At 47.1% G+C, this 10750-nt stretch overlaps 1 protein-coding gene across 1 annotated transcript; it reads left to right on the top strand.

The window, feature by feature from the left end:
- Positions 1–1700: 1700 nt before the first annotated feature.
- SOX17 (SRY-box transcription factor 17) lies at positions 1701–4133 on the top strand. Its single transcript, XM_059166437.1, has 2 exons — positions 1701–2222; positions 2843–4133. Exons 1-2 carry the CDS (start codon positions 1916–1918, stop codon positions 3754–3756), a joined length of 1221 nt encoding a protein of 406 aa, XP_059022420.1. The 5' UTR covers positions 1701–1915; the 3' UTR covers positions 3757–4133.
- Positions 4134–10750: the final 6617 nt, after the last annotated feature.

Below are 10750 nucleotides of genomic sequence, written 5' to 3'. Positions count from 1 at the left end.
CTGGGTTGAACCTCAGAGACCCAGAATGTAGAACCACTTAATTTATCTTGTGTGTGAAGACTGGCTTCTAACTGTGAGGGGGGGCAACCCACGCTTCACAGATCCTCACAGAGTCAAAGTAAATTTGGCTTAAAACCAGTGTGAAGGAGTTTTTTTGGGGGGGAATAGCAATGTCAGAGAAACTGAAGGCCAGAGGTTCCCTAAGACATTGTGTTTCTTTGTTTTTATCAATGCCACCAGTAAGCAGACTTGATAGCATACTTTGTTAATCTAGTTTTACAAAAAAGTTGTAGCATTTACCTCCCAGATCCCAGATGTAAACCTTAGCTTGTCATCACTCCTTCACAGTAAACAAAGAAAAGGGAGATGGATGTATTAATTTCTTTGCAAAGTTATGAAATTATGCAGAAATGGCTGAGTTAATTGCCTTAGAAAACACAAATACACAAATACACAAGCAAAACAGCTTGGTTTAGTGATTAGGAGCTCAAAATCAGGGCAGACTAGTGGAGATGAATTCCACTCCCCGATGCTGTGACCTCAGGAAAGTTCCTTAATCTCACTGGGTCTTAGGATCCTATCCTGTAATATGTAACAGTGTCTACCTCACACAATTATAAGGATAAACTGGCTCGCTAAATTTGGAGGGCTGTGCCATGTAAATGCAATGCCAGGGTTTGTTTAAAAATCCCACTGAAAAGGTTTCAGTTTTAAACACAAGTTGAAAACTCATCCAGATTTTCATTTCAGTCTGAAGAAAATTATAGAATCCCATAAGAGCTACAGTTACTTTGTTGAGCAATGGGATAGCTCTTTTCCTCCCTTAGAGGGACTTTAAGATAAATATTGCTGCTAGTGTTACCGCATTTTAGAAATCAAAACTAAGTCTTGCCTCTTTTACTGAACACACCTGAGAAACCTTTTATGTTTATCACACATTTCATGCACAAATTTTCAAGGGTTGCTTCCTTGTTATGAATAAAGGTTTTAAATTCTTCAGGATGACAGAATAATGGCTACAGGATGTCATTCTGTATTTAATCTTGTTTTAGAAATTAGAATTTACCCTGGACATAGCATTTTGAATGTAGTATTAAAAGCAAGTTGAGTCCCTGGGGAGACAATGTATTTTAAATTTATTATCAACAGTATCTACTGGGTTCGCTAAAACACACTTGAAGAAGTCACCCGTGGGGTTCCCTGAAGGTACTTAAGTCACCCCCCTCGAAATGAAATCCTTAGCTCCCATAATAGTGTATGCTCAAATGTTACCTTACTCTTCCCACCTAATATAAAAATCTTTCTGAATATGGTATATACATACATAGATTTATTCTTTTTAAATAGATGCATAGTACCCAAATTATAGAAATATCATATTTAAGGGGGGAAAAGGTGTATGCTCTGTGTGTTCATCCGAACTATCGTGTCCAAGTCCTTCTATCCAGAGGTACAGGCAACATTCCAGAAGGTTTTTCAGGAGTCCCCTTTCCCGGGTCGGAGGGAATGTGGCGCCAGAGCCCGGCTTCAGCCAGTTTTCCCGGGGGCAGGTGTAACCTTGGGCGCGGAGCCGGGGGGAGGGGAAAGGGCGGGCGTGGGGTTGAGCTGAGACTTGGGACTCCGGCGGCTGGCTGGGCGTGGGCCTAAGGACTCTCGCCCGTCCCGCCCCCGCCACTCCATTGGCCACATCAGTGCAGAAAAGGGCCCGCGGACCCGGGCGCCCGCAGTGTCACTGGGCCGGCGGGACGCTGTTTGCGGCTGGGACTGGCCAGGAACGTCGGCAGCGGTGTAGAGCCCGGGACACTTGGGTAGCCCACGGGGCATCTTTGTCCCTCGCTCCCACCCCCTCCCCCGGGTCGGGGGAGGCGGCGTGTCCGGCGGAGGGTTGTGAGGCGCGGGGCAGGGCTGGAGCGCCATGAGCAGCCCGGATGCGGGGTACGCCAGTGACGACCAGAGCCAGACCCGCAGCGCGCTGCCCGCGGTGATGGCCGGGCTGGGCGCCTGCCCCTGGGCCGAGTCGCTGAGCCCCCTTGGGGACATGAAGGTGAAGGGCGAGGCGGTGGCGAACAGCGGGGCGCCGGCTGGGCCGGCGGGCCGAGCCAAGGGCGAGTCTCGCATCCGGCGGCCGATGAACGCTTTCATGGTGTGGGCCAAGGACGAGCGCAAGCGCCTGGCGCAGCAGAACCCCGACCTGCACAACGCGGAGTTGAGCAAGATGCTGGGTGAGTCCGAGCTCAAGACCAGGGCGGTGGGGATCGCGAAGCCGCTTCCTTGAACCTGGGAGGGGGTGCGTGCCTTGCCCTCGAGGCCACTGATGCGGTGCCTTCAGGGCCCTTCCCTGTGGCCCTCGGTTCTCCTCCCGCATCCCCTCTCCCTACTCTCCAAACGGTCTGCATAGTCGGAGCCCGGGTAACCAGGGTGACCGGGGGCGCGGTTACAACGGCTCCGGGGAGGCGGCTTTCCTGCGCGTCTGGGCCACCGCGCGAGTATCTCGGGAACCGAGCGTGTTTGGTCCTGCCCGTTCCCCCATTACTCCTCCCCGAGTGGTGGACGTTTTCAAGTCCTTGAAAGACAGGGAATGGGTGACCTGGGAAGCCACTTCTTAGAGGCTGAAAGAGAGGGAGGGTTGCCCTTAGAGGACCCAAGATGTCCTGTCTCCCGCAAGTGTTTGGACTCCACTCAGTCTCTGGAGACTTGCACTTCTTAACGTGCCCTCTTCGCGTCTCTAATTGCTCAATTAAAAATTGGAGGAGAGAGGTAGGGCCTGGTGGGGCCTTGGGACCTGGGAGCGGGAGCTCGGACAGTAATCCCGGCGCCCCTCCACCTTCCTGTGCCTATGCAGGTAAGTCGTGGAAAGCGCTGACTCTGGCAGAGAAGCGGCCCTTCGTGGAGGAGGCCGAGCGGCTGCGCGTGCAGCACATGCAGGACCACCCCAACTACAAATACCGGCCGCGGAGGCGCAAGCAGGTGAAGCGACTGAAGCGGGTGGAGGGCGGCTTCTTGCACGGCCTCGCCGAGCCACAGGCCGCCACGCTGGGCCCCGAGGGCGGCCGCGTGGCCATGGATGGCCTGGGCCTGCCCTTCCCCGAGCAGGGCTTCCCTGCCGGCCCGCCGTTGCTGCCCCCGCACATGGGCGGCCACTACCGCGACTGCCAGGGACTGGGCGCGCCTCCGCTCGACGGCTACCCGCTGCCCACGCCGGACACGTCCCCGCTGGACGGCGTGGAGCCGGATCCCGCCTTCTTCGCCGCGCCGATGCCCGGGGACTGCCCAGCGGCCGGCCCCTACAGCTACCCACAGGCCTCGGACTACGCGGGGCCCCCGGAGCCGCCAGTCGGCCCCATGCACTCCCGTCTAGGCCTGGAACAGGCGGGCCCTGCAATGCCGGGCCACGTGGCGCCCTCCAGCGCCCTGCAGCTGTACTACAACGCGATTAGCTCACCGGCGGCGGGCGGCGGGCGCGGCTTCCCCATGCAGCCGCAGCAGCACCCACCCGGCCCCGGGCAGCCGTCGCCCCCTCCCGAGGCCCTGCCCTGCCGGGACGGCGCGGACCCCAATCAGCCCGCCGAGCTCCTTGGGGAGGTGGACCGCACGGAATTTGAACAGTATCTACACTTCGTGTGCAAGCCCGAGATGGGTCTCCCTTACCAGGGACATGACTCTAGTGTGAATCTCCCAGACAGCCACGGGGCCATTTCCTCGGTGGTGTCCGATGCCAGCTCTGCGGTATATTACTGCAACTACCCTGACGTTTGACAGGTCCCCGATCCGATCCAGCCTGCAGGCCAGAAGCACAGTGTTACACACTTCCTGGAGGGGCTAAGGAAATCCTCAGCCTCATGTTGTTTTGTTTTGTTTTTAAGTTGCCTAGGCATATAATTTATGGTAATTTATTTTGTCTGCCACTTGAACAGTTGGAGGGAGAAAAATGTGAGGTCGTGTTTTAAGATTTGTTCAGATACTTGTTTCCCACAGTTGCGTTGTGAAAACTCTGTTTCCCAGTTCAAGATTACCAGTTTTGAATGTGTCCCAGAATAACTTGATCTATTTTCTGAGAATTTATTGATCAAAAAAACATTTTGTCCTGGGTGTGTTTTCTCGATCTTTAAAAAAAAATAAAATCTGGAATCCTACTTTTTCGCTCTGCAAGTGCGTCTGTCACCAAAGCCAATTTTTAAGATGAAGGTTAAGTATTGGTAGCATTGGGAACATTTTAATGATATTTAATATATAGTTGCTGCAGATTTCTTGTTCTCTTATATTCATAGAACTAAATAATCCGAGGATAAAACCTAAAAATGAATGTTGGATATCTAAGGTTTTGTTTTTTGCAAGGTAGAAAAACCTAGGGGAAATGAACCTATGTTATACATTTCAGTGATCCTAGTTTCTAAAAAGTAATGGTTAATCTTAACACTCTTAAGTATTTTCAATTTTCTTATATTTTTTTTCACCAGAGGAGAACATTTAAGGAATTTGAGTTTTCTAGTTTGAATCTTGAGACTGAACTAAAGAGGTGTTTGGTTTTTTTCTTTGTCTACCTTTCACCAGGAGTCATCTGTACACTTCCTCTCAACACTGAGTTTGCCAGTCCTCACATGTCTAAACCTTGGGAAGTAGTGTTGCATGGTTAAAAATAATTTGAACGAATTATTCACAGGAATTAATAAAAAGAAAATGTGCATTGTAACCTTAACTTTGAAGGAAATTCTGCTTCTGAAATTTTAATAGGATGCTCTCCTATAAACTGGGTACCTGGTGCATTGCATTTCCTGACAGGAGCAGTTCTTAAGCCTTGGAGAGTCCCGGTGATGATTTGTAGCTAGTGTGCTTTACAAGTGCAGCTAAAGCTGCAGCACTCAGGTATCACTATTCTGCCCTTGTAGGGAAGAAACCAAGTCACAGGTTGTAAAAGTGAGGGTTTAGGGGCTCCTGGATGGCTTAAGCCTCTGCCTGCTGCTCAGGTCACGATCTCCGGGTCCTGGGATAGAGCCCCATGGTGGGGGGGGGGGTCCCTGCTTGGCAGGGAGCCTGCTTCCCCCTCTCTCTGCCTGCCTACTTGGGATCTCTCTCTCTCTCTCTCTCTCTGTCAAACAAAGTGAGGGTTTAGTCCCTGCTGTGTGCTGCAGTGGTAACTGCTGTGTCCCTATCCATCAGATTTTGCAGATTGAGACATAATGGATGACTTCTAACAAACTTTCCAGTGCCAGGTGTTTCGGTCAAGGTCATTTCTGTACCAAGTTGGAGCCTGATCAAGCCTGTAAGTTGGAGCCTGTACCAAGTTGGAGCCTGATCAAGCTGTTTTCCCCCTTTTGCAAGTGAGGAAAGGAGGCACTGGAGCCCTCACCTGCCACATAAGTGGTGAAAACTTAGTGTTAAAAATTCTTAACACTTTCTTTAAAAATTTTTATTTTTAAGAAATCTCTATATCCAAAGTGGGGCTTGAACCCACAACCCCTAGATCAAGAGCTGCATGTTTTACTGACTGAGCCAGTCATGCACCCCAACAAGTTCTTAAAACACACTCAATCACTGTTTTCCTTCTTGCCAGGGTATATGTGTGGGCACCGGGAGACTGGCATGCTGGTGAGAAACTATATAATTCTTCATACTGATAAACACTATAGAGAAAAGGGAGGGGTAGGAGAATAGCTTAAAGAATTTATCTTGGAGAGAAATATCTGAGTTGAAATGATTGGCTGGAAAAAAAAAAAAAAAGAAAGGACTCTGTGTTCTCTTGAAAAAATGGCAAGGTGTGTTTTTCAGAGGGTGTCCCTGGATGTTTTTCGGAGGGTGTCCCTAAAATGTTTGGGACCAAAAGGACCAGTAAGGAAAGTTGAGTCTATTTTGTTGCATAGTAGAGGTCACATTAAAAATTTGAAATTCTGGGGGTGCATGGGTGGCTCAGTCATTAAGCTTCTGCCTTCAGCTCAGGTCGTGATCACGGGGTCCTGGGATGGAGCCCTATATCAGGTTCCCTATTCAGCAGGAGTCCTGCTTCTCCCTCTCACACTAACCCTGCTTGTCCTCTCTCTCACTCTATATCAGGTTCCCTACTCAGCAGGAGTCATGCTTCTCCCTCTCACACTAACCCTGCTTGTGTTCCCTCTCTTGCACTCTCTCTCACTCTCTCTGTCAAATAAATAAATAAAATCTTTTTTAAAAATTTGAAATTCTGAAGCTCACTCCTGGGTTAGATCTACCATCTAATCCAGTTTTCTTGTCTTACCCTTTCCGCATTCTTTATTCCTTTGCCCCTAAACAGGTTCTGCTTCCAGTGTAAGTTCCTTCCCCAGGATGTCCCGAGTTCCTAGCAGATAAAGTGAGCAGAGGGGCCTCACTTGCTCAGGTTCAAGGCCATGTCTCCGGTTGAGATCACACTAGGCATTTTGGCACATACTTGGCGCAAGGAGACTAAGTTGTACCCTTGGCCGCTATGTCTTACAAAATAGATAAGTAGGGAAAAGAGGAAAGGAGAAAAGTAGAGTGCTGGGTGGGGCTGGGGGCAGAGAATTAAAATCCTGTTAAGTTACATTCTTAACTATTCACCAGGTACAGGTGGGAAAAAAAAATAAGCTAAAAAAGTTTAGGCAATTCCAGGGCCTTTAGCCCCAACAAACGAGAATTAGTGCTCACAATAATTCTTGGGAGTATAGGTATTCAGCTCATTCCACCTCTTTCCTCTGGCAGACTCTGATGAGATGATTTCAGGTGGCAGCTAGTGACTGCTTTCTGTATTACTGTAGAAACAAATCCATAAAAGACACATTGCTTTTCCCCTATTGGAGAAGTAAGGCAGGAGGTAAAAATGCAGGGTGGTCATGAGAGACTATGGACTCTGAAAAACAATCTGAAGGTTCTGAAGGGGCGGGGAGTGGGAGGTTGGGGGAACCAGGTGGTGGGTATTAGAGAGGGCACGGATTGCATGGAGCACTGGGTGTGGTGCAAAAATAATGAATACTATTATGCTGAAAATAAAAAATAAATTAAAAAAAATAAAAGTGAAAAAAAAAAAGCAGGGTTGTACTGCTCCTGAAGCTGTAAGCACTCTCAGCAGTCTTGCTTGCCAATTTGAATTCACCTTAGATCATGGTCTGAGGTAAGCCAGAAGTCCCTCCCCAGGATCCTACACACACAGACACACACAGTATTTTAGACATAATTTTAGGCAATTCATGACTCCTGGCAACCCATCCAAGGGCTGTGGCAACCTGTAACCCTCAGATTTAGAAACTGTGATGGTGAAGCTTGTTAGAAAGCTTGACATCCCAGCATAAAGCAAAACAGCAATTTCCCTATATTGGAAAACACAAAGGGACACAGCAAAACTGCTCTCATTCTACTGAGTTGTCTCTTCTGTGTTGTCTTGAGACCTGTGTATCAAGGAACACGGGGACTGGTATGTCCCTTTCTCGAAGTATAAAGGAAACTCATGATGCCCTGCCAAGGTGAACAGATTTTCACCTTTATGGTGGCAGTAGTGAGTCCTCAGGGTTGACCTCCATGAACCATATCTTGGGTACTTATATCTTTGTATAAATTCCTCATGTGATCTAGGTTGGACTTACTACTCTAATCCAACAGAATGGAAGAAAAGTGATGGCGGTGTCAGCTGGGGAACAAACCATTAAGATGGCCTAGCAGGTTATCTCCTGTACTCCTGGGAGCTCTGAGCTACTGGGAACCAGTGCAATTACCAGGGTGATGAGACCATTTTTGGAGAGACCATATGGAAAGGAGAAGCCCTGTGACTCCCTGTGAAGGTAGAGAGCTCAGCCTTACTGACAGCTGACTCCATCTGCTTGTAAATCAAGAGAGGCCAGAAGAATAAATACCCAGATGAGCTTGGGCAATGCATCGGGGGAAAATTTTTTGTTTATTTATTTTTAATTTTTTAAAGATTTTAAAAAAATGATTTATGAGCTACTGAGTTTTGGGGGAGCTCTGTTATGCAGTGATGGGTTTTGAAACAGGTATTAACCTTAAATAACCCTTTCTTATTTTTAACTATAGGGATGTGGGCACGGGTGGGTGGAAAAACTATGAAAAGAGCATTGGGACCTGTCAGAGACATCAATATAGTTTTTTTAAAAAAGATTTTATTTATTTATTTATTTACTTACTTACTTACTTAAGGGAGAGAGAGAGAATGAGCCAAGGGAAGGGGCAGAGGGAGAAGCAGAAGAAGCAGACTCCCCACTGAGCAGGGAGCCCAACAAGGAGGGAAGGGCTCCATCCCTCAGGACCCACGGGGAAGTCAGACATTTGTTTAACCAACTGAGCCACCCAGATACCCACCACTATAGTGGTCACTTATGCACCACAATACGTTGCCCTCCATAATGCCCACCACCAGGCTCACACATCCGCTCACCGCCCCCCCTCAGTTTGTTTCTCAGAGTCCACAGTCTCTCATACTTCATCTCCTCCTCTGATCTCCCAGTTCACTTTTCCTTTCCTTCTCCTAACGTCCTCTATGCTATTCCTTATGCTCCACAAGTAAGAAAGTAAGGGATAGAATGTAAAACTTGGCGAACACCAAATGCACACAGCTCTCTTTCTTCAGCCAACTCAGTGAAGTGACCGGAAGTGGCAGCTAGTAACTGGTTTGTAAAGAAATTAAATGCATCTCAGTTTCTTAGTACTTAATTTTGGAAGCAAATACACAAAGGATGTGTTGCTTGCCTCCAACACTCACCCCCCACCCCATTCCCCGGCCCATCTTTGCTTCTGAGTACTTTACAAGTTTGTCAGGAGGTAGAAATAGACTGGGATAGCCTGACTTGATGCCAGCATAGTCTACACACCTTTGAGAGACCCAGATAAAAAGTAAGAGGATATTTTCCTTCTCACAGACACTGACTACATCTCTATTAAAGCTACCAGGGTGGGTGTAATAAATTACAAATAAACTTATTACTTATATAAGCAGCTAATAGATGATATCACAGTGAAACTGTATCTTTCACTTATAATTCTTATCTCAGAGGATTATTGCACATTTCATTTGAATCACATTGCAAAGACATTTGCAGAGACTGCCACTTCCGGTCACTTCACTGAGTTGGCTGAAGAAAGAGAGCTGTGTGCATTTGGTGTTCGCCAAGTTTTACATTCTATCCCTTACTTTCTTACTTGTGGAGCATAAGGAATAGCATAGAGGACGTTAGGAGAAGGAAAGGAAAAGTGAACTGGGAGATCAGAGGAGGAGATGAAGTATGAGAGACTGTGGACTCTGAGAAACAAACTGAGGGGGGGCGGTGAGCAGATGTGTGAGCCTGGTGGTGGGCATTATGGAGGGCAACGTATTGTGGTGCATTGGCTTGTTCTTTACCAGCTGGCTGATATGAGGAAAAGCACATCCAAGCAAAAGGAATACAGAACAAATGGAATGGGGTGCTTTGAACCAAAATATATCATCTCTATAACATTTAAAAGGTCCCATTTCATTTCATTTTTAATACTCAGAATTGTGTCTGTCATATAATAGATGTTCAACATTCCCCCCGTCCCCATTCCCCTTTGATTTGTTTTGGTAATACTGGACAGGGAGAGGTATTTTATACCCATTACTTCAGCATAAATTTTTTCTTCCTGCTTAGAGGGTGCTTCCTTCTGAGTCCAGGATATCCATCTGAAGAAAAGAGGTATTGAGGTCCCTACCCAGCCCCATCTGGAGTAGCATGAGGGGTGTTTGATTCCTGTTCCTCCACATGATGAGCCAGTGGCAGACAAAGCATTCTTCAGGGCCTCTGACCTGGGAACCAGCTGTGTCTCTTTAATTTTCCACTATAACACCCACACATCCCTTTCTTTTAATGAGAAAGTTGTTGTGTGCTTGCTTCTAAATTATTAGGCAGCTTTATGTGAATCAACAGTTCAATTTGCACTGCCCCCCTTGCGCAAACATGGAAACTTAACCACTAGCTTTATTCAAGATTCTGGATATTAAAAATTCTTATTTTAGAAAAAGATATTATTTATTCATTTGAGAGACAGAGTGAGCAAGAGAGTATGAGAATGAGAATGGGGGCAGAGGGAGGGGGAGAAGCAGACTCCCCCACTGAGTAGGGAGCCAATGAGATGTGGGGCTCCATCCTAGGACTCCAAGTTCAGTGACCTGAGCCAAAGGCAGACGGTTAACCAACTGAGCCATCCAGGCACTCTTGGTATTAAAAATTCTTAATGCAGTATAAAACAGTATTTAAATAGTCTAATAGTATTTCTTAGTGTAGTATAAAATTTCTTAGTATACAGCATACAGTATACAGCAAATGCTAAATAAGTTGTTGCTATGGTAACAATGATGTGCTTTAATATAACTTTCTCTGCAGCTCAGGTCCAAACAACAATTGGGCTTAATAAAAACAAAACAAAACACAACAAAAAAACTTTTAAACATCTTAATTCTTGCTAAAGACATTTTAGCTTGAAGGGTCTTGTTTTCTTCCACTTTTTAAAAAATATTAATTTGATTTGTCAGTGTAGGTTGGGGGGCACACAAGCAGGGGAAGCGAAAGGCAGAGAGAGAGAAGCAGGCTCCTCACTGAGCAGGGAGCCTGACACGGACTCCATCCCAGGACCCTGGGGTCATGACCTGAGCCCAAGGCAGACACTTAACCTTAACCCACAGAGCCATCCAGGGGCCCCGTCTTTCCACTTTAATCAAAGTCTTAAACACTTTGCCGAAGTTGAATTCATAATTAGTCCCCAAACTGAAGTTGCTCAAAAAAGCTGATTTATGAAGTTA

The sequence above is a fragment of the Mustela lutreola genome, chromosome 3 (assembly GCF_030435805.1).
Source record: "Mustela lutreola isolate mMusLut2 chromosome 3, mMusLut2.pri, whole genome shotgun sequence".
Classification (NCBI taxonomy): Eukaryota; Metazoa; Chordata; class Mammalia; order Carnivora; family Mustelidae; genus Mustela; species Mustela lutreola.
The sequence above is the reverse complement of the archived record's forward strand: the minus strand, read 5'-3'. Positions and strand labels throughout refer to the sequence as shown.